Source organism: Garra rufa, chromosome 18 (genome assembly GCF_049309525.1).
Source record: "Garra rufa chromosome 18, GarRuf1.0, whole genome shotgun sequence".
NCBI lineage: Eukaryota > Metazoa > Chordata > Actinopteri > Cypriniformes > Cyprinidae > Garra > Garra rufa.
Genome location: NC_133378.1, coordinates 41559341 through 41583977, shown reverse-complemented (window position 1 = coordinate 41583977; position 24637 = coordinate 41559341). Strand labels below are relative to the sequence as shown.

Genomic DNA, 24637 nt, shown 5'->3' with positions numbered 1-24637 from the left:
ATTAATCACATCCAAAATAAAAGTTTTTGTGTATTCAAAATATGTGTACTTACTGTGTGCATTTATTAAGTATATATAAAGATGCACACATACAGTATATATATAATTTTTTTTACATGTATTTACATGTATTTATTTATATTTATATAATTTATATTATATACAGTATAAATTTAATTTAATATAGAAACTACACACTTTTCTTAAATATATACATGCATGTTTATTTGTATGTGTGTGTGTTTATATATATATATATATATATATATATATATATACACAGAATAAATTTACACAACACACACATTTTATATACACAAAAACTTATTTTGGATGCGATTAATCATGATTAATCACTAATATTTTTAGATATATATCATATTTTAGACATACACTAGGATATACATTGATATACTTTAAGTATAATTGATAAACTAATTTTTGTTGATTTTATTTTTTTAATTGTGTTGTGTTTTTGACATCTCTATTAACTTTTTATGTCTATATTTTTTTTAATTAATATTTATTTTGTATTTATTTAATTTTAGTACTTCAAGTTTAATTAAACAAAACTGAGAAATGTTGCCTTGGTGATTAGCTGAATTAAAAGGTGTGTTTTTTATATTTAATTTGTATTTATTTGTTTTAGTATATATATATATATTTATTAATTAATTAATTACTTTTTTTTTTCATTTCAGTTCTATGAAAGCCCATTTCAGACACTGGACATAAAATTAAAAAAAAAGTTTATTGCGACTTTTTATCTCATAGTTCTGACTTTTTTTCTCAGAATTGTGAGTTACAAAGTCAAAATTGTGAGATAAGTCGCAATTACGTTTTTTATTCAGTGGCAGTAACAGGCTTCCATACAGTTCACATTTATTTAATTTCAAGTAATGATTTTTGAAATTAAAAGTAGTTTCTAGTCAACTAGTAAAACAGTTTTGCATATTAACTTACTACACAACTGTGAATACACACATCAGAGATTCTGATTGGTTGATTGTTGTTGACAGGAGCACCTGATAGCCAATGAGGTGTCAATTCTGCGCAGGGTTCATCACCCCAGCATCATTATGCTAATAGAGGAGCTGGACACGCCCACTGAGCTGTACTTAGTGATGGAGCTGGTGAAGGTCAGTCAGCTGCACACGCAAACACAGACACAGAAATCCTAGTATGAGTAGTACGTGACAGCATTGTGTGTTTTCGGCAGGGTGGTGACCTGTTCGACGCCATCACTTCCTCCACAAAGTACACGGAGCGGGACGCCAGCGCCATGCTGTTCAACCTGACCGGAGCTCTGCGATACCTGCACAGAATGAACATCGTACACCGAGACATTAAACCAGAGAACCTGCTGGTACACAAACAAACACACACACACACGCATCTCACTGCTCACATACCCTTATCAAAAATAAGTATACTTCAAGTTTATTTTATTAAGTATACTATAAGTGAAGGTCAAGTATATTTTTAAGTATACTTCATGTAGTAAGTATACAAATATCAGTGTACTAGTAGTATACTTTTAAGTGTACTATTTAAATACTCCTTGGGACTAAATTGGCCCACTTTCTAGTATGTAAAAGTATACTTTTAAGTATACTTTAAGTATAACATTAGTAAACTTTGAGTACACTCCTCTAGCTAGTTTACATCTATGTTTTCAGTTTGTACTGCAAGTATACTAAAAGTGAACTTATAGGTATACTGATAGTTAAATAATTAAATACTTTTTAGGCATTTTTAGGACTTTGTAGTGTGTTCGCGAATCATTTGATTCATTTCGGGACTTTGTATTGTGTTCACAAATAATTTGATTCATTTTGGGACTTTGTAGTGTGTTCACGAATCATTTGATTCATTTCGGGACTTTGTATTGTGTTCACAAATAATTTGATTCATTTTGGGACTTTGTAGTGTGTTCACAAATAATTTGATTCATTTTAGGACTTTGTATTGTGTTCACAAATCATTTGATTCATTTTGGGACTTTGTAGTGTGTTCACGATTCATTTAATTCAATTCAGGAGTTTGTTCGTGAATCATTTGATTCATTTCGTGACTTTGTAGTGTGTTCGCGAATCATTTGATTCATTTTGGGACTTTGTAGTGTGTTCGCGAATCATTTGATTCATTTTGGGACTTTGTAGTGTGTTCGCAAATCATTTGATTCATTTCAGAACTTTGTAGTGTGTTCGCAAATCATTTGATTCATTTCAGAACTTTGTAGTGTGTTCGCGAATCATTTGATTCATTTTGGGACTTTGTAGTGTGTTCGCGAATCATTTGATTCATTTCGGGACTTTGTATTGTGTTCGCGAATCATTTGATTCATTTCAGAACTTTGTAGTGTGTTCGCGAATCATTTGATTAATTTCAGAACTTTGTAGTGTGTTCGCGAATCATTTGATTCATTTCGGGACTTTGTATTGTGTTCACGAATCATTTGATTCATTTCAGAACTTTGTATTGTGTTCGCGAATCATTTGATTCATTTCAGAACTTTGTAGTGTGTTCGCGAATCATTTGATTCATTTCAGAACTTTGTATTGTGTTCACAAATCATTTGATTCATTTCAGAACTTTGTAGTGTGTTCGCGAATCATTTGATTAATTTCAGAACTTTGTAGTGTGTTCGCAAATCATTTGATTCATTTCGGGACTTTGTATTGTGTTCACAAATCATTTGATTCATTTCAGAACTTTGTAGTGTGTTCGCGAATCATTTGATTCATTTCAGAACTTTGTAGTGTGTTCGCGAATCATTTGATTCATTTCAGAACTTTGTAGTGTGTTCGCGAATCATTTGATTCATTTCGGGACTTTGTATTGTGTTCACAAATCATTTGATTCATTTCAGAACTTTGTAGTGTGTTCGCGAATCATTTGATTCATTTCAGAACTTTGTAGTGTGTTCGCAAATCATTTGATTCATTTCGGGACTTTGTATTGTGTTCACAAATCATTTGATTCATTTCAGAACTTTGTAGTGTGTTCGCGAATCATTTGATTCATTTCAGAACTTTGTAGTGTGTTCGCGAATCATTTGATTCATTTCAGAACTTTGTAGTGTGTTCGCAAATCATTTGATTCATTTCGGGACTTTGTATTGTGTTCGCGAATCATTTGATTAATTTCAGAACTTTGTAGTGTGTTCGCGAATCATTTGATTCATTTCGGGACTTTGTATTGTGTTCACGAATCATTTGATTCATTTCAGAACTTTGTATTGTGTTCGCGAATCATTTGATTCATTTCAGAACTTTGTAGTGTGTTCGCAAATCATTTGATTCATTTCAGAACTTTGTATTGTGTTCGCGAATCATTTGATTCATTTCAGAACTTTGTAGTGTGTTCGCAAATCATTTGATTCATTTCGGGACTTTGTATTGTGTTCGCGAATCATTTGATTCATTTCAGAACTTTGTAGTGTGTTCGCGAATCATTTGATTCATTTCAGAACTTTGTAGTGTGTTCGCAAATCATTTGATTCATTTCGGGACTTTGTAGTGTGTTCGCAAATCATTTGATTCATTTCGGGACTTTGTAGTGTGTTCGCGAATCATTTGATTCATTTCAGAACTTTGTAGTGTGTTCGCAAATCATTTGATTGATTTCGGGACTTTGTATTGTGTTCGCGAATCATTTGATTCATTTCAGAACTTTGTATTGTGTTCACGAATCATTTGATTCATTTCAGAACTTTGTATTGTGTTCGCGAATCATTTGATTCATTTCAGAACTTTGTAGTGTGTTCGCGAATCATTTGATTCATTTCGGGACTTTGTATTGTGTTCGCGAATCATTTGATTCATTTCAGAACTTTGTAGTGTGTTCGCGAATCATTTGATTCATTTCAGAACTTTGTAGTGTGTTCGCAAATCATTTGATTCATTTCGGGACTTTGTATTGTGTTCGCGAATCATTTGATTCATTTCGGGACTTTGTATTGTGTTCACGATTCATTTAATTCAATTCAGGAGTTTGTTCGTGAATCATTTGATTCATTTCGGGACTTTGTATTGTGTTCACAAATCATTTGATTCATTTCGGGACTTTGTATTGTGTTCACGATTCATTTAATTCAATTCAGGAGTTTGTTCGTGAATCATTTGATTCATTTCGGGACTTTGTAGTGTGTTCGCGAATCATTTGATTCATTTCAGAACTTTGTAGTGTGTTCGCGAATCATTTGATTCATTTCGGGACTTTGTAGTGTGTTCGCGAATCATTTTATTCATTTCGGGACTTTGTAGTGTGTTCGCGAATCATTTTATTCATTTCGGGACTTTGTAGTGTGTTCGCGAATCCTTTGTTTAGTTTTGGTGCATTTATGAAGTATAGTCTCAGTAAACTACTAGATTAGTAGTTTTATACTGTAAGTATGCTAGTCTTTAAGTGAACTTTACATCATACTTCAAGTATACTACTATGTCCTTATTTACATATTAAGTGGTATAAATTTTGTTGAATATCTGAACATAAAAAAGAAAGAACAGGGTGTCTGCTTATAAACAAAAACATTTTATTCTTTTTTTTACTTTTTTTTTATAAACACTTGAATCTAGGTAAGTTTATTTAAAGCACATTTCTGAGAAGTACATAAATAGTATATTTTTCCTATTTTTTTGAAGTTTAAAAGAAGTATACTAACAGCACACTTGAATAAACTTCTTTTTCGTAAGGGTACATACACATGTACAGCATATAAACACGTGTGTGTGTGTGTCTGCAGGTGTGCGAGTATCCAGACGGCACCAAGTCTCTGAAGTTGGGTGATTTTGGTCTGGCTACGGTGGTGGAGGGACCGCTGTTCACCGTCTGCGGGACGCCTACTTACGTCGCACCCGAGATTATCGCAGAGAGCGGGTAAAACTGAACCCTATATTGTTATATTTGATTAAAAAAAAAAACTTGTGCTGTGCTTATTTGTTCATCTCTCAATCGTCATTGGACTATATTAGTCGTGCACTGCATTATATGATTGGATCATTTCAATCTCATCTTACTAGACATATTATTGGAGATAGAGTGATGAATGATATTTAGACCATTTTATGCCAGTATCTCCTCTACTTTTATAAAGATCTCATTAATTTACATTACAGAATTTCATCACATAAATATCAGTATATGCAGCAAATTGCCTGTTTTTGCTCAGTTTGAGTCTTTTAATAAAATTGAGCTGTTTTCTTTCTTAAATATTCTTACCATATAAGACTATACTGCCCTCCAAAGCCAAAGTGCATTAACTACGCCAACACTGAAACTGAGGAAAATGGCGTTAAAGTTTTTACGCCAGCTAGTCAAACATGTTGACACTCTTGTTTCTCTGAAACACTCTTGTTTCTCTGGGACAAAATTAAACCAGGAGACTTTGCCACAAGACAAAACAGTTGTCACAAAGTCCATTTTAAGCCTTAACTCAATTTTGACCAAATGCGTAGTTACTGCGCTTTGCCTTTGGAGGGCAGTTTAGAGCCATACACTGCAAAAAATGCTTTTCTTAAATTGTTTCTTGTTTTCAGCCAAAATATCAAAAAGTTCTTAAATCAAGAAGGATTTTCTAGACGAGTAAAAATTATTTTCTTGTTTTTAGAAAAAACAAGTCAAAATTAGGTGAGTTTTTGTTTAGAACAAGCAAAATAATCTGCCAATGGGGTAAGAAAAAAGTCATATTTCAAACAGAAAACAACTGAATGTATTTTTCTTACCGCATTGGCAGATTATTTTGCTTGTTTCAAGCAAAAATGCACTAAATCTAGACTTGTTTTATCTGAAAACATTTTTTACTCGTCTAGAAAATCCTGCTTGATTTATGGATGTTTAGATATTTGTACTGGAAAACAAGACAGAAAAACTGAGGAACAACTATTTTTGCAGTGCATTTGTTCTGTAGTTTCTGTTATGAATTAGTTTTTGTTTTGGCAGGAAACAAGGCAAAAAATTCTAAGTAAGATGTCCATGTCTACAAAGTCCCAGACATGGTATGTGGGGGGAAAAAAATATTTGCGGTCACAAATGAACAATTCATTCCTACGATTTACTAAATTGTTCCAGTGTTTTAAGTAAATTGCGGCAAAAGGCTGTTTTTTGTGCATAGAGCTTCTCAAAGCTCTTCTAAAAGTCTCTATGTCGCACTGGAAAATACGATTCATTTTAGTGAACTGGTTCATTATAGTGCATGTAAATGAAGCAGTTCATAAAAATGATTCAGTGATAAGTCTCTTTGAAGGATTTGAAGTGTTGTTATAGTAAAATATTTATTTAGTACCTGCTGGTTCATTCAGTTTTAATTATATTTTAATACCATCACCTGAGGTCATTCAGCTATTATTTTTGTCAGTGGCATCAGAAAATGATGTTTTTGCCAATTATAATAATTATTATTATTATTATTATTTAAAAACTATAAATAAAATTGACACTTATTTTTTTCTTATTTTAAGAATTAAATGCATTATTATTATTATTATTTTTGGAAAACAAGACTTATCTAGACTAATTGAGACTAATCTCATGTCACTTTTCCAGTAAATGCATCTTGATTTGTGAATGTTTAGATATTTGCACTGGAAAACAAGACAGAAATACAACTATTTTTTGCAGTGCATTTGTTCTATAGTTTCTATTATAAATTAGTTTTTGTTTTTGTTTTGTATGTGTTTGTTATTTTCATTCTGTCTTATATTGTTTCTAATAATTTTTTTATTTCAGCTTTAGCTATTTTAGTAAAAAAGAAAATGAGAAGTGTTGCTTTGACAACTAGCTGAAATAAAACAAGTTTAAATGTTTACTAAAATAAAATATTAAACAACTATTTTAGGCTTTTAGTTAACTATAATAACCAGAAAACAGATATTTTTGTTTGTGAAAGTGAACTATATCATCCGATTATGAATTCTGCATGTGTGTGTGCTTCAGGTACGGGCTGAAGGTGGACATCTGGGCGGCGGGTGTGATCACCTACATCCTGCTGTGCGGCTTTCCTCCATTCCGCAGCGAGAGGAACCAGCAGGAGGAGCTGTTCGAACAGATCTTACTCGGCAGACTGGAGTTTCCCTCGCCGTACTGGGACAACATCAGCCTCTCTGCTAAGGTTTGCAAACAACAAACACAGAATAAACATACACTCAGCATGCACTTTTGGTTTTCATTTTCAAGCTTTGAATTGTTGAGCCACGGAAAAAAGGCACTTGCATCTTTATATCTCACAATTCAGACTTTTTTCTTGCAACATGAAATTGCAGTTCAAATAGTGCAATTACATTTATTTAAAAAAAGTTAGAATTGTGGGATGTGAACTTATGTGATTTTAACGTGCAATAGAGGGTTTCACTTACACTATATTGCCCTTGTAATGAACAGGTTTGACTACTTTAGTAATTTCCATGAGTGCAAATCTTAAAGTTTAAGCATATAATATTCTAGGGAATTGTGTGCTTCTAATTTTACAGCAACAGTTTGGTCAGGACCCTTTTCTAAGAAAGGCAAGGTTCAATAAGAAATGATTGACCTGAATCTGACCTTGAGCCAAAAACTAATCACCAAACACCAATGACTTGTACATACACTATGGACAAATGTATTGGGACATCCCTTCTTTAGAACAGAAAAAGGCTCTTCTTAAAACTGTGGCAACAAAGATGGAAACATAATTTATGATTATAAAAATCTCAATTTCAACAGTTTCGGAAGTGTCTAAAAGAACTGTATTAATATGCACAAGTCATTGGTGTTTAGTGATGAGTTTTTGGCTCAAGGTCTGCATTTAAAGTCACACCGGAGGTGTTCAGCTCACTGAAAAAAAAATGCTTTTCTTAGATTTTGTGTCTTGTTTCCAGCCAAAATATCTAAAAATTCTTAAATCAAGAAGGATTTTCTAGACGAGTAAAAATAGTTGTCTTGTTTTCAGAAAAAAACAAGTGAAAATTAAGTTAGTTTTTGCTTGATACAAGCAAAATAATCTGCCAATGGGGTAAGAAAAATAATCTTGTTTTCTATTTGAAAAAATATTTTTTTTTGCAGATTCCCCATTGGCAGATTATTTTGCTTGTTTCTGAAAACAAGGCAATAATTGATTTAAGAATTTTTAGATATTTTGGCTGGAAACAAGACAAAAATCTAAGTAAGAAAAGCATTTTTTGCAGTGTGGCGATACTTGGATATAAACAACATTATGAATTGCACAGTTAATGTTCTACTGAATATGTTGTTCTGCTAATTTATGTTGTCTAAACCATGAAAAAAATCAGTGGAAGCTGCTAAATCATATAGAGAAGGACTTAGTAAGCAGGAAAGGGCACAATAGTTTGACAAACTAAAGTTAATAGGTGGTAGAGATACATATACACTGCAAAAAAAGGCTTGTCTTACTTAGTATTTTTGTCTTGTTTCAAGTCAAAGTTTCTAAACAATCTTAAATTAAGATGCATTTACTAGATGAGCAAAATGAAGTAAGACATTTAGTCTTGTTTTCAGGGGAATGTAAACTAAATTAAGTACATTTTTCTTAAAACACGTATAATATTCTTAAACCAAAAGTATTTTACTTACCCCACTGGCAGATAATTAGAGGCCAAGCCCGAAGGGCTGTAGCCCCTATTGTATCTGTATGTTTTCCTATTATTTTCATCCAATGGGAGTCTAAGGCAGCCCTATGAAGGGAACATAGGAAAATGATGAAATTTGGCACACTTGTAGTGATAGCCATAAATAGTGATCTGACCAAATTAGGGGTCTCTAGAAACAACTCTATAGCGCCACCACTAGTTGAAAAATTCAACATTTAAATGGTAATAACTCCTGAACCCGTATTTCTAGAAAAATGAAACTTAGTACACCTGATTACTCTCTTCATGCTCATCATGTTCAATAGCTTACATTTTTTTATTCATCTTTGTTCAAAAGTTATGATGTCGTGAACTTAATGAGCTTGACCCAAAATTGGTTCAGAGGCTGTATCTTGGCCAAACTTTGATCAATCAAAGCAAAATTTGGTACACTTCATCAACACAATGATCTGAGGGTCCATGCCAAAGTTGGAAACAGTGCCACCTATGGGTCATGAGATACTAAAAATTCACATTTTTGCTTATAACTTTTAAACAGTTGGACAGAGTGGTGCACTCTGCTAAGCCACTGGCTCCAAACCTTTCAGGTTTGTGCTTTTCTAAGTAAACTAAATAAATAATAATAAATTAATTAAAATAATAAATTATTTAAATAAAACTAAATAAATATTTCTGAATAAACCATAATGTATGAAAATTTTCAACCAAATCAATGTGTACCAAGTGTTTAACCATGGGAACTATACATTGTTTAAAAGTATCCAAATAAAATCCAACATTAAAATATGCCCAAAATGGCCATAATGGACTTGTTTTCGGAGGGGGGGGGATTAAGCTAAGTGCATTTTGCTTAAAACAAGACTAAATATCTTATGTTATTTTGCTTATTTAGTAAATGCATCTTAATGTATGAATTTTTAGGTATTTTGACTAGAAACAAGATAAAATACTAAGTAAGATAAGCCTTTTTTGTAACATATGAGCAGTATTAATTAAGATATTAGCCTAATATTTCACCCACCTGACTGAAAATGATAAGAACCAACACGGATGTTGTCAAGATTCTTGCCCTGGAAATCCTGGTTCAGAGCCAACAACAAACGACAGTTTTTGGCACTCTTCTCCCTGATTTGTTATAACTTTTGCCAGTCTACACTCCTAAAAATAAAGGTGCTTTAAAAGGTTCTACAGAGATGCCATAGAAGAACCATTTTTGGTTCCACAAAGAACCATTCAGTCAAGGGTTTAAAAAAAACATCTCTTTCTTACCTTTTTATAATCTGAGGAACCTTCTTTTGCCACAAATAAAAAAAAAGTTTTTTCAGATGTTAAAGGTTCTTTATGGAATCATTTAGTCAAAAAAGGTTCTTCTATGCCATTTCTTTTTAAGAGTGTATAGTACTCCAGATGTTTTTCCCGGTCTGACTGATTAGTACAGCCCAAAACATGATGATAATTGATCATTTTCAGCAGCAGCAATTAGCAAAATCCGAGTTTTGTTCGGTTCAGAGGCATTTTTTACATTTACTGCCTCCAATATGGCCGACTGATGACGTGTCGTGAAAACACTATAGTAAGAAATATGTATAAACTTGCAATTCCGATAAAAATGTCACAATTGCTTGTTTTATTCTTGTATTATCTGGCAAAAACACGCTTCCATAAGATACTGATGTGTCTTTTGCAGGATTTAATTGGCAAGATGCTCCAAGTGAATGTTGGTGCACGTTACACGGCTGACGAGGTGCTGGAACACCCGTGGGTGCAGGTGAGGACACACACACACACACACACACACACACACACACACACACAAAAGACTATCATGTGCACAGTATATCATTTTATGAATGAAATTAATACATTTATTCATTAAAGGGATAGTTCACCCAAAATTGAAAATTTGAAGTTTATCTGCTTACCCCCAGGCCATCCAAGATATAGGTGACTTTGTTTCTTCAGTAGAACACAAACAAAGATTTTTAACTCAAACCATTGCAGTCTGTCAGTCATATAATGGCAGTCAATGGCCACCAAATATTTGAGAGTAAAAAAACATACACAGACAAAACATACACAAATTAAACCCTGCGGCTCATGACATTGAGGTGTTAAGACATAAAACGATCGGCAGGGTTTAATTTGGTTTTGTCTGTTTATGTTGTTTTACTGTGAAAGTTTTGGTGCCCATTGACTGCCATTATATGACTGACAGACTGCAACAGTTTGAGTTAAAAATCTTGGTTTGTGTTCTACTGAAGAAACAAAGTCACCTACATCTTGGAAGCCCTGGGGGAAAGCAGATAAACATCAAAATTTCATTTTTGGTTGAACCATCCCTTTTAGGCTGCATTAAATTGTTCAAAAGTTACAGTAAAGATGTTTATAATGTTACAAAAGATTTCTATTTCAAATAAATGCTGTTCTTTTGAACTTTCTATTCATCTGTGAGTCCTGGAAAATTAAATGTGTGATGGTTTCCACAAAAATATTCCTAGTAAATCAGAAATGTTTCTTGAGCAGCAAATCAGCATATTGGAATGATTTCTGAAAGATCATGTGACACAAGACTGAAAATAGCTGAAAATCCAGCTGTGCATCACAAAAATAAATGACCGTTTAACAGATATTCATATAGAAAACAGCTGTTTTAACTAAAATATTATTTCACAGTTTTACAGTATTTTTGATCAAACAAATGCAGCCAGAAGAGACTTGTTTCAGAAAACCTTACCGTCATGTGAATGCTGTTGTTGTGTGAGCAGGACGACACTGTGATGGACACCAACATGGTGTGTGAGATGGAAGATGGTGTTGATTCAGACACACACAACAGCACAGCAGCGGAGGCTGAGGTGACACACACACACACACACACACACACACACACACACACACTGTATAGCTATCTTTGTGAGGACATACATTGACACAGTGCGATCTCTATCTCCTTATACTAAACCTACCCATCAGAACTAAGTGCCAAACCCAAACCCTTATTCTAAACCTAAGCTTTACCCAATTATAACATGATCCCCAAAACCAAGTCTTGACCCTCAAACAAGGCTTTAAAGGGGTCTCTGGCCAAAATGTCCTCTCTTTACAAAACTGTCCTGACTTTGATGGTCTAAAACTAGGGATGCACCAAATGTTCAGCTACCGAAATTATTTGGCTGAAAATTTGAAAAAAGCTCTTTCGGTGTTTGGCCGAATAAGCGAATAGGCTGAATAAATGATAGCGAACAATGACGTGATGCGATCAAATAGAGGCACTAATGCAGCAAACATGTGGTCAGTGTGGAAGCATTTAAAACAGTCAGAGAAAGAGGCAAAAATCATTCCAAGCAGCGACAGCGAGAGACTGTTTAGAAGTGCATCGCATGTCTTCATGAGAAGAGAAAGGTTACTGTATGATGACTGAAATCATCCATTAGTCAATCAACTCCAGAACGTTCTGTTGTCTAATACACCAGACACCAATTGTGTTTATTCTGACAGCAGCTCCTTAGCCAGGGTTCAAAGCCCAAAGATGACAATCATTCACAAATCTGCTGCTGCCAGCAAAAAGTAGGACTGAGGTCTTTATGCGGGTTTACCACTAAATAAAAGTCAACATTCAGAAATGTTAGTATTGTCATTTTACTGTTGTTCTGTAAAATAAAATAAAAACATAAGACAAAAATCATTCCAACAGCTCTATTAATACATTTATTATAACAATCTCCTTTGCTCAGCAAAGCTGCATTTATTTGTACATTAAAAATTTTAAGTGAAATTGTGCTTTGTTGGTAGGCTATAATGTCTAGTAGAATGTTAAAAATGTTCAGTGTTAAATAAATATTTTAAAATTGTTGTTTTGTAATTGATTTTTTTTCTTTGAAAAGCAAGACAAAACTGTAAGTTTAATTTATGCAATGGTGAAAAAAAGGCAAAATACATAAAATTGTGTTCAGTAATCGGCCTTCAGCTCAGTGTTTCATTTTGTTCGGCTTCGGACAAGACTTTTCTTTTCAGTGCATCCTTATCTAAAACTCAATCCGGCCCTCACAAAGATAGCTGTACATGTGCACACACACACACACACACACACACACACACACACACACTACATCCCATAATTATCTTCAGCTGATACATTGTGTCTCGTTTCCTCTGTTACAGGTGGATCATCTCCATGGTAACAACCTCTTATTATTCCTTCTGCCGTCTCTGTGCTTAATATTAATAAAACGTAAAAATACAAAAAGAAAAATCACTCACTGCTCTTGAATGAAGGACTTTTAATAAGAAACAAAGCATGTTTAATTCTTACAGTGAAGACGCTGTTTTATTTTACATTCAAATAATTACATGCAATTTCTGTAGTACTGTTAGACTACTTTATACTTGCATAAAAGTATTCAGTATTGTTATTTTTTTTCTGCTCTATTGGCATCTTTAAATGAATCACTAATATAAAGTTTTGGACCCAGTCATAATCATGCTAAATAATCGTGATTACAATATTGACCAAAATAATTGTGATTATGATTTTTGCCATAATCAAGCAGCCCTGGTAGGATATGAGGTAAACATCAAGTTCAATGAAGATATTTTGTAAAGTGCATACTGTAAATATATCAAAACTTAAACTTGATTAGTAATATGCATTGCTAAGAACTTCATTTGAACTTTAAATGCAATTTTCTCAGTATTTAGATTTTTTTGCACCCTCAGATTGCAGATTTACAAAAAGTTGCATCTCAGCCAATTATTGTCCTATCCTGACAAACCGAACATCAATGGAAAGCTTATTTATTAAGCGGTTTCAGATGCTCTATGAATCTCAATTTCAAAAAAACTGATCCTTATGACTGGTTTTGTGCTGCGGGGTCACAAATGTTTCTGATCGTGTTTGTAGATGACAGCTGGCAGTAGTCTGATGAATCTCTCTGGAGGCGCAGAAGAACAGAAACCCTGATCACCACCACAAACCTCAACACCAACACTGAGACCAGACAGGACCAGACCAGACCAGACCAGACCACCTTCTCTGTGCATCTCTTCCATTCTGTTATTAGTGGAGTCTGCCAAATCAACCATCAATATCACCTAGCCCTCATATTTAAGTGTTAGCCACATGCACATCCCATAGACACTCAGACACCTTAGCAAATGCATAGTTTGTTTACAAGACTTCTAATGTCTTATACTCATCAAGGCTGCATTTATTTGCTCATAAATACAGAAAAAAAACAGTAAAATTGCAAAATGTATTTACAATATAAAATAGTGTTTTTAATTTTAATATACTTTAAAAATGTAATTTATTCCTGTGATGCAAAGCTGAATTTTCATCAGCTGTTATTCCAGTCTTAAGTGTCACATGATCCTTCAGAAATCAGTCATTTTTACTTGCCTAGAAAGTCCTTCACTGTAAAAAAAACACAATTTGTTGGGTAAACTTAAAATAATTTGCTACCCTGCTGCCTTAAAATTTGAAGTTAACTAAGTACAACTTAAGTTGACTAAATTTTTTGAGTTGACTGAACTTAAATTATAAGGCAGCCAGGTAACAAATTGTTTTAAGTTGATTCAACAAATAGTTTTTTACAGCGTTCTTGATTTAATATTTTTTTTTAGAAATCATTTTAATATGATGATTTATTGTTAGTATTATCAATGTTGAAAAAAGTTTTTTTTTTTTTGGAACCTATGATTCTTTTTTCAGGATTCTTTGATGAATAACAAGTTAAAAAGAACAGCATTTATTCCAAATATAAATATATATGTTCTAACAGCGTAAATCGATGCTATCACTTTTTATTAATTTAACACATCCTGGGTGAATAAAAGTATTAATTTCTTTCAAAAAAAAGAAAGAATAAAAATTTTACTCACTCTAGACTTTTAAACAGTTGTGTATATTTATAGAAAACCTTACTATTTTAAATAAATGCTGTTCTTTTTAACCTTTTATTGATCAAAGGATTCTGAAAAAATTATCACAGGTTTAAAAATAAATATTAAACAGCAAACTGCAAAAAATGCTTTTCTTACTTAGATTTTTTGTCTTGTTTCCAGTCAAAATATCTAAAAATTCTTAAATCAAGGAGGATTTTCTAGACAAGAAAATTTTTTTAAAAAGTGTTTTAGCTTGAAACAAACAAAATAATCTGCCAATGGGGAAAGCAAAAAATCTTATTTCAAAAAAAAAAAAAAAAAAAAAAGATTATTTAAAAAGCAAAAACAGACTTAATTTTGACTTGTTTTTTTCTGAAAACAAGACACTAATATTTACTCGTCTAGAAAATCCTTCTTGATTTAAGAATTTGTAGTAAGTAACTTTAAGTAATTTTTACTTGCCTAGAAAGTCCTTCACTGTAAAAAAAAAAAAAAAAAACACAATTTGTTGGGTAAACTTAAACTAATTTGCTACCCTGCTGCCTTAAAATTTGAAGTTAACTAAGTACAACTTAAGTTGACTAAATTTTTTGAGTTGACTGAACTTAAATTATAAGGCATCCAGGTAACAAATTATTTTAAGTTGATTCAACAAATAGTTTTTTACAGCGTTCTTGATTTAAGAATTTTTAGAAACAAGACAAAAAAAAACTAAGTAAGAAAAGCATTTTTCAACACTAATAATAAATCAGCATATTAGAATGATTTCTGAAGGATCATGTGACACTAAAGACTGGAGTAATGATGCTGAAAATGTATCTTTGTATCACAACAATAAATTACGTCTTAAAATATATTCACATAGAAAACAGTTATTTGACATTGAAATATTATTTCACAATATTACAAATTTTTCTGCATTTTTGAACAAATAAGCGCAGCCTTGACGAGCAGAAGAAACATCTTTTAAAAAAAAAAAAAACATTCCCAAACCAAACTTTTGAGCGTCAGTGTGCATGCACTCATTTTTATCAATCCGAATTCTGATTTCCTTCAATATGATCACAATTTAATTTGAATCGATTGAGGTGTTTACATGAAGGCTTTTGCATCTGATACTAACGCATTGAGTGCATTGCAAACATGTTCTTCATGCATGAATCCAGTTCTCCAAGTTCATTTTCTCCACTTCTGGTCTGTGTTTGTACGCAGGGCTTCAACTAAACCAGCGACCTCGACTTTTACTGCACTCTCTCTTTTTCTCTTTTCTCCTTCTCTGTACATATGTGTCGATGTTAGTGTCTGATCAGATGCATCATTAGTCTCATTTCAGACATTTGCGTCTTTATACCTGAACGCGTTTGAGAGCACCGAATGAAACGAGACGTTTGAATTGTTGCTGGATGTTTCTTTACGTCTGATTTTTGCGACCAAATGTGTTACGAGCCTGATGTAGTGTTATGACTTTGCTTTACACCAAAACTTCAGCCTTTACTGAATGAGTTTGAGTATGTTTGTGTGTGTGTGTGTTTATCTCCATGAAATGCCTCCGTTTTTAGAAGAACTGTTAATTTCATTTGATCTGAACGGTCGCTTGTGGTATCAACGGTATTAACTTTTGTACGGTGGCTGTTTGGGGCCTAAAGCTCCTCGTAATTATTCTAATTATGAATTTATTTCATGTTTTGTTTTGTATTGCAACAATACATCATGAGTAGCTGATAAACCCAGAGATGAACGCGAGTCTGTGTGTTTTATTGCATGCAAATGACTCAAATCAATCCGAACACTGATTTTTAGTAACCAAATGTGACAGAAATGAAATTAGATATGGTAAAGGTGTGGTTGCATTTACCAAAGCGAATTTCGGTCATAAATACAAATCACACATGACCTGACTATTGGAAACAAAACCTGTGATTCTTTTTTTTTTTTTAGGATTCTTTGATGAATAACAAGTTAAAAAGAACAGCATTTATTCAAAATATAAGGAAAGGAAGGAAGGAAAGGAGGTGAAGTGAGGCCAAGTATGGTGACCCATACTAGGAATTTGTGCTCTGCATTTAACCCATCCAAGTGCACACACACAGTAGTGAACACACACACACCGTGAACACACACCCGGAGCAGTGGGCAGCCATTGCTGCGGCGCCCGGGGAGCAGTTGGGGGATCGGTGCCTTGCTCAAGGGACTCACCTCAGTCGTATTGAGGGTGGAGAGAGTGCTGGTTATTCACCTTCCCCACCGACAATCCCTGCCGGACCTGAGACTCGAACCCGCAACCTTTGGGTTACAAGTCCGACTCTCTAACCATTAGGCCACGGCTGCCCCCAGGCCACGGCTGCCCCCAATATATAAATATTTTCTAGCAATGTAAATCAATGCTGTCACTTTTTATTCATTAAACACATCCTTGGTGAATAAAAATATTAATTTCTTTAAGATAAAAAAAGAACGAATAAAAATGTACTGACCCCAAACTTTTTAAACAGTGCTGCATATTGTTAGAAAACCTTTCTATTTTAAATAAGCTGTTCTTTTTAACCTTTTATTGATCCAAAAATCCTGAAAAAAATATAAATATCAGAGGTTCCAGAAACATACTGCAAAAAATGCTTTTCTTAATTAGACTTGTTTGCATCCAAAATATCTAAACATTCTTAAATCAAGAAGGATTTTCTAGACAAGTAAAAATTATTTTATTATTATTTTTATAAGTGAGCTTTTTCTTAGAACAAGTAAAATAATCTGCCAATGGAGTAAGCAAAAAAATATATATATACAGTTGCAATCAAAATTATTCAACCCCCCAGAGACTGCAGTACTTTACAAATAAAAGCTTGTCTGAAGTTTCAGGACTTTATAAAAATTGCATCTACAACAGTTTACTGGCATATTAAAAGTGACAATGTCAATATATAATGTAGTGTGTTTGAGTTTTTGAGGATTTTTTAGTAACACAGCTGTCATAATTAGTCAACCCCTATTCAACATTGCCGTTTTAAGTCATTTATTTTTGTGGTAGGGAACAAAATTATCCTAAAACACAATTAAGCCTTTAGAAACTATTAAAAAAACTGAATCAGCTTGAGATGTTACACATCTGTACATTTATCCCATGCATGTGCTGAAGTTGAGTAGCAAATATGGTAAAGTCAACAGAGCTTTCACGAAAGCTAGAGAGAAGAAATAGTTGTATTGTATTAGAAAGTCAAAGGCTACGTGAAGAATTGTGATGCCTTTGGTGCAAAGACCGAAGATGATGATCAATGGACTTTCCTGCAGGACAATCATCCCAAAGTAAACATCCAAATTTACTTATGCTTGGTTCAGGGATCAGTCACAGAATGTTCTTGAGTGGCCTGTTCAGTCTCCAGATTTAATTCTCATTGAAAATATTTGGTTGAATTTGAAGAAAGCATTGGTAAAGTGAAAACCAAAGATTATCCGTGATCTAAAAGCTTTTTCAGCCGAGGAATGGTCCAAAATTGCAGTAGAGAGGTGATCAACGCTTCTAAACACTTTCAAACAGCGTTTATTGGTGGTTTTAAATAATAAAAGATTCTGCACCAAATTTTACTTTTGGGGGTTGAATCATTTTGAACATGAACATTTAGAGCCAATTTGATTTTTTTTCCATTATTTATCAATTTATGTTCTCAGAATTACTCAAATGTGTATTAAAATACTTTATCTAATAGTGTACTAATGCCTTTGTAGATTTGTTTTTAGAAAAACAAACTGTCTGGAACAAAATGTCTTGCATGTCAAGGGGGTTGAATAATTTCGATTGCAACTGTATATTTGAAAAAAAAAAAAAAAAAAAAAAAGATTATTTATGCTCTGTGCATTTGGTCAATTTAGGTTTGTTTAATAATCAAAGAAAAAATCTTGACAAGGGGTGCATCAGGCAAATCTATGCATGCTCCAGAGAGGGAACAAAACATTAAAAATGAAATGGATCCCGTTGCAAAATACAAAAAAAATAAAATAAAATAAATAAAAAAATGCACATCCAGGCACTCCCATAGTAAGCAAAGTAAAAAGCCTTTATTCTAAGACAAGGATACACACTGAGGTTTGGGGTTTAGGTTTGTTTAAGTTTCCATAATTTTACTCATTATTAAAAGTAATGAATAGTAAATAATTTTTAGAAAAAATAAAAACACAAATCAAGTTCATTACTTTTAAAGGTTTGGTGCTCATCCACTTCCATTATATGACTGACAGACTGCACCGGTTTGAGTTAAAAATCTTCGTTTGTGTTCTGCTGAGGAAACAAAGTCATCTACATCTTGGATGCGCTGGGGCTAAGCAGATAAGCATCAAATTTTCATTTTTGGGTGAACTATCCCTTTAATCCTACTTGACTTGATTGGCTAAAGAAAAACGACAGAACAGATGTTTACATAACTGATCAGTTTAATGTGGGTTAAAACTCTGTAAACAAGTTCATCTGGCCACATACAGACACACACACATCAGTACACGCTTCAAACATCCCTCACTAACCTCATTTAACTGTATTACATCTAATTAAGGCAAAATGCAGGAATGCTCATCAGGCACATGACAGGACGGCCTATATTCAGGGGTCCAGCAGCACTTGGATGTAGTTTTTAGGGACGATGCCACGTTTCCCACCGGATTCTCCGAGGAACCACTCAGCATCCATGTCCTCCAGATCACACACCACGTCTCCTGCCTGCACACACACACACACACACACACACACACACACACACACACACACACACACACACACTTTACAAATGCTGTTGACATTTCTGTACTTACTGTAAATCAGTTATATTTATTTCGCTCACAGACCTTCAGACAGAGCTCATCCTCACTCTCAGGAGTGAAATCATAAATTGCTCGTCCTCGAGTCCTCACTCCTGCAGGGGGCACTGGAGAGAAAGAGACGGTCTGTCAGTCAATATGTTTATCATAACCCCACACAGCCTAGAGATGCATGATACATCTATACACATATTAATCGTAACTAGATAAAATGCTAGTCAAGACAAACTTTAGCTTTAGCTTGAAGTCTGAGAATTTTTGACACATTAGATGATATTACAGTTTTTTACAGACGCTAGGACACATTTCTCAATACTTAGGTCACTTTTGCAAAACTCTTCACACAATTCTCCTAAGCGACTTTCAGCTTGGCAAAGCAGTTCATTTCACATTCAAAATGCACTACAACTACCAAAACACTTTATTCAGGTCTCAAATAAACTCATTCTTCCAGAACACTAGCAAAGGTTGACAGCCGATAAACACACTTTGTCACCCACAAAACAATGAGCTAAAAAACACTAACAACATGCAGCGTTACACAGTGTTTTCTTGTGTAAAACAAAGACACATCTCTGTTTATAATTGCAATATATATTGTTTATAACTTCAATATATGTAACTGGAATGAATCAGACATGATGCAGAATTCGTCAATGTTTTATGTTGTTTATTTATTTTTATTTGGGTCCATGTTTACATCACAATACAAACCTATTCAGCAGTTGTCTCCCATGTAATGAAATTGAAAGAGTAACACCTGTGTAGATGTTCATCCACAATGAGAATCAGCTGTGGCTGGTTAAACTGCATTTTTAGATTTGAAATATGTTTCAATAAATTCATCATCTTATTCAGTTTTGCATTATGTTACTGTTTTGAACATAAGTTTAACAGTTTTGAAAACAGTATGTAAGCACGCGCAAAATGTCCTGTACGTACAAAGATTTTTGTCAGTTGTTGTGTCTGAGTGAGAAAACAATTCATGAAATTTGAGAGATGTAGTCATTGAATGCACTTTGTGCCAAAACAATGATAATTGATCCTCAGTTTAGCCCAAATAGACTTCTGTTGTGCTCACTGTGTCAAGAGTTTTGCAAAAGTGACCTAAGTATTGAGAAATGTGTCCTAGCGTCTGTAAAAAAAAACTGTTACATGTTGTTAGCATGTTTCTAATAAGATTAGCATGTTACTATACCCTGCTGAAAAAACAGCTAAAACCAGCCTAAGTTGGTTGGCTGGTTTTAGCTGGTCAGCAGGCTGGTGCTGGATTGGTTATGGCCACTTGTGAAATACAATGTAGACTGACATTATCAGCTATAACATAAAAATAATGACCAGCTTTGGACATTGGCGAGGCTCAGTCACGCTCACTGCTGATTGGTCCGTGGTTAATGAATATTCAGTGGGAGATTGTTTACTTACCAGGAGATTCCGGAGCCAGTTTCCTTGGTGACGCTTCAGTTTCCTCTATATCCTGGATGAAATTGAGAGGGAACATTCCGGTCTGTCCGTTGAGGAGGCCACGCCCCCACTCCTCATTTACATATTCCACGAGAGTGATGACATCGCCCTCGCTAAACGACAGCTCACCCTCCTCGCCCTCGAATGCAAAACGTGCCTCGACACACCTGGACGGAGCAACACAGGAGATGATGTTTATGAATTATGCGAGTTTCACTGACATCAGTTTAGTGACTGACATTATTTTTAACGACCCATGAATTTTCCATCACTCAAAAGGCTCATATGTGACCCTGGACCACAAAACCAGTCATAAGGTTAAATTTTACAAAACTGAGATGTATACATCATATGGAAGCTCAATAAATAAGTTTTCTATTGATGTATGGTTTGTTAGGATAGGACAATATTTGGCCGAGATACATCTATTTGAAAATCTGAAATCTGAGGATGCAAAAAAATCAAAATACTGAGAAAATCACCTTTAAAGTTGTCCAAATTAAGTTCTTAACAATGCATATTGCTAATCAAAAATTACATTTGGATAGGTTTACAGTAGGAATTTTACAAAATATCTTCATGGAACATGATCTTTACTTAATTTCCTAATGATTTTTGGCATAAAAGAAAAATCAATAATTTTGACCCATACAATGTATTTTTGGCTATTGCTACAAATATACCCCAGCGACTTAAGACTGGTTTTGTGGTCCAGGGTCACATATATACTTTTACAATATCACTTTAAGAATCGAAATTATCTTAAATATTGCATTAGATATGATTTCTCATCATGTTTCACCTGTTTTGTGTGTTTTGTTCCATCTGCGGCTCCGAGGGCTTGTCCTCCAGCAGCAGCTCACTGACGGTCACATCTTGACCTTTGACCTCTCCTGACGGGCATATAATAAGGTCGTGGAGTGTGTTTGACGGTGTTTGTGGAACATCTGCATCATCCAGGACAATCAGGTGCTCCTCTTCCTGAAGCAGGAAATAATGTTTAATGATTAATAAAATACAGTTTACATCATTTGCAATAATTTGCAAGTGTGTGTGTTTGTGTGTGTTTGTACACTAACATGCAAAGATGTTTCCTCAGATGTTTCCTCTTGCTCTTTGCTGATATTCTCCAGCTCTGCATCTCCTTTAGAAGCTTTGCTCTGGTGCAAAAACACAATCAGCTTTCTATTAACTATAAAACCAGCTGCTGTTTACACAGAGAGTTATTCTTGGACTTCCTAGGATTATTCATTTTCAAATACATTTAAAGGGACAGTTCTCCCATAAATGAACAGTCATTTGTCCCCTTTTCTTCTGCAGAGCACAAAGATATGTGTGAGCTGCTGTTTTCCAAATACTGAAAGTGGATGGTGATTTATGCAATCTCACAGACGTATTGCAACATATGACTTGTGCACTTGTGTAATTTACGTACAATTGTAATATTTATTAGGGTTGCATCGGGTTGGTAAATGTCTGGTACATTTCTGGAAGCTTTCCAAAAATCCCAGGAAGATTACAAAAAAATCCTGGAAATCCTGGATTTCCGAAATTTACTGGACATTTTCCACATTTTTGCAACCCTAGTATGTATTAATATATTATGAATTCTAATTTTATATTTTTGGATTTGACTTTAATTTTTTGTTTTAGTCATTTAGTTACTTTAGCTTTAACTAATTATAACTTATTTTAATTTTATTATTTTATTATTTTTTCATTTTATTTCGTTGGTATTTCAGTTTGTTTTAGTCATTTTAGTACTTATTTCAGTTGCCAATGCAACCATTTCCTTTTAAGTTTTGTGCAATATTTATATTTTATTTTATTTGATTGCTTGTTATTATATTTCATTTTATTTAGTTAGTATTTCAGTTTTAGTTTCATTAATTTTAGTACTAAATTTTTTTTAGGTTGTTAAGTTAATGTTATATATAATATTTATATTTCAGTAATTTTAGTACTACAACGTATTTCAGTTGGCATGGCAAGATTTCAACTTTTTTTAAAGATTAAGAGAAGTTTTTTAAGATTAAGTTAGAATATTTTTATTTGATTTAATTTAATTGCATACTTTATTTCAGTCCATTTAATTTAAGCATTTTTTGTTATATGCTTTTGTCATGTTTATTATTTTTTTATACTATTATTTCTATTTAGCTTTAACGTAGTTAAAATTTAGTATAATGTAGTTTAGTTGTAGTAAAGATTAAGATTTCTGGTTAAGATTTAAAGGTTAAGATTTCTGTTTATAAATAAATAAATAAATAAATAAATAAATAAATAAATAAACTGAAATCTTTTGCAACAATATAAACTACCATCTAAAAGTCTAGGGTCAGTAAATTAATACTTTTATTCACCAAGGATGTGTTAAACTGATAGAAATGAGCTGTTCTTTGCTGTATTCATCAAAAATCCTGAAAAAGTTAAAATATTAAGCAGCACAACTGTTTTCAACATATTAAAATTATGTTTGAAGAATCATGTGACACTGGAAACTGAAGTAAAATATAAATAAAATATATTAAAACATATTATTATAGAACACGATTATTTTAAGCTATAATAATATTTCACAACATATTTTTTTTTTCTGATCAAGTAAAAGCAGCCTATGAGCATAAGATAATTATTTAAAAAAACATTAAAAATCTTACTGATCCCAAACTTTTGAGCAGCAGTGAATATTTTCTGCCAGTGATTTTTTTGGTTTGTTTGATTAGAATAGGTTATAATGACAAAATCATCCCCCGTAAATAACACACAAGACATTTTCTCAGAGTTATTCCCAAACACTCACAGAATAGCGTTTGTACAGTGGATGTCCTGGTCTGGGCCGAGGTGGAAGGGGCGGGCCTTTCTTTGGCACCCTGCTGCTTGGCAGCTGATTGGTCACAGCAGGAGCAGAGCCTGGAGGTTTGGTCATTTTGATTGGAGGAGGTCGGAGTGGGAGGAGTCTGCCACCGCTGGGTCTGAGACACAAACAGAGAGAATGAGAGAATGCCACTTGGGAAAAAACAAACCAGACAGCTAATTTTGTAGAAAAATGCAGCAGTACCTCGGAGGGAGAGAAGGAATGGAGTCATCAGCAGCTCTGGAAACATCCACCGCGGCCTAAACACACACACTCATCATCAACATTAAATAACTCAAACTATTACTTAATAAAGGTTTAGAAGCAGGTATAACTCACCTGTGAGCTGGACATCGTCTTTCTGAGCAAAGGTGGAGGCGGACGGGAGAGTTTAGGGACTGACGGGCCTGGTTATAAACACAAACACTCATTAAATATAAAGCAGTGCAAAGTTAAGTTTAGACTGAGATGATCAGTAGCAAATGATGCTGCACGATTAAACGAAATAAAATTTAAATGAGTTTCTGATTATTAAATCACAAAGACTTTGATTTAATTAAATAAATATATGCTTTGCGTGTTTCAGTGTTTAATGTGCATTTGAAAACGCAAACTGCACCAAACACCTCAAACTTGTAATGAGAAACGTGTAAAAAACAAAAAAAACAACGTCTGCTGTGAACAAAAAAGAAGCTTTAAGGGGCCAAAATAAAAGCTTGATAATTTTTTTGTTTGAAAATAAAGAAGTGAACACAGCCAAAAATATTATTGTAATTCTATATTTGTATTGTAAAATTAAATTATTATTTATTTAGTAATTATTTATTTTACTTTTTATTTACTATTATTATTATTATTATTATTATTATTATTATTATTATTATATTTAAAATAAATACTCTAGGAGCAATATTTGTCATTTTATCTAATATGTTTGGTAACAATAATAATAATAATCGTTATTTTTAATCATTTTTTAGCCAAATTGTGCATTACTAAAAAACAAAGCAAAATTTGAGCTTTTTTGCATCTAATAACATGCATT

At 33.4% G+C, this 24637-nt stretch overlaps 1 protein-coding gene and 1 pseudogene across 1 annotated transcript in view; one reads left to right on the top strand and one right to left on the bottom strand.

Annotated features, from left to right (window-relative positions):
- LOC141290686 (serine/threonine-protein kinase DCLK2-like) overlaps positions 1-16201 on the top strand; it is a 39168-nt pseudogene extending 22967 nt beyond the window's left edge.
- A 2671-nt stretch (positions 16202-18872) lies between these two features.
- LOC141291202 (uncharacterized) overlaps positions 18873-24637 on the bottom strand; it is a 30569-nt gene continuing 24804 nt past the window's right edge. The window contains exons 8-15 of the mRNA XM_073823373.1: positions 23932-23999; positions 23797-23852; positions 23539-23710; positions 21815-21895; positions 21538-21716; positions 20697-20902; positions 19299-19378; positions 18873-19173 (exon numbers count right to left, since the gene is read on the bottom strand). Coding sequence (XP_073679474.1) covers positions 19057-19173; positions 19299-19378; positions 20697-20902; positions 21538-21716; positions 21815-21895; positions 23539-23710; positions 23797-23852; positions 23932-23999 — 959 coding nt within the window. The 3' untranslated portion in view covers positions 18873-19056. The remainder of the gene's footprint in view (positions 19174-19298; positions 19379-20696; positions 20903-21537; positions 21717-21814; positions 21896-23538; positions 23711-23796; positions 23853-23931; positions 24000-24637) is intronic.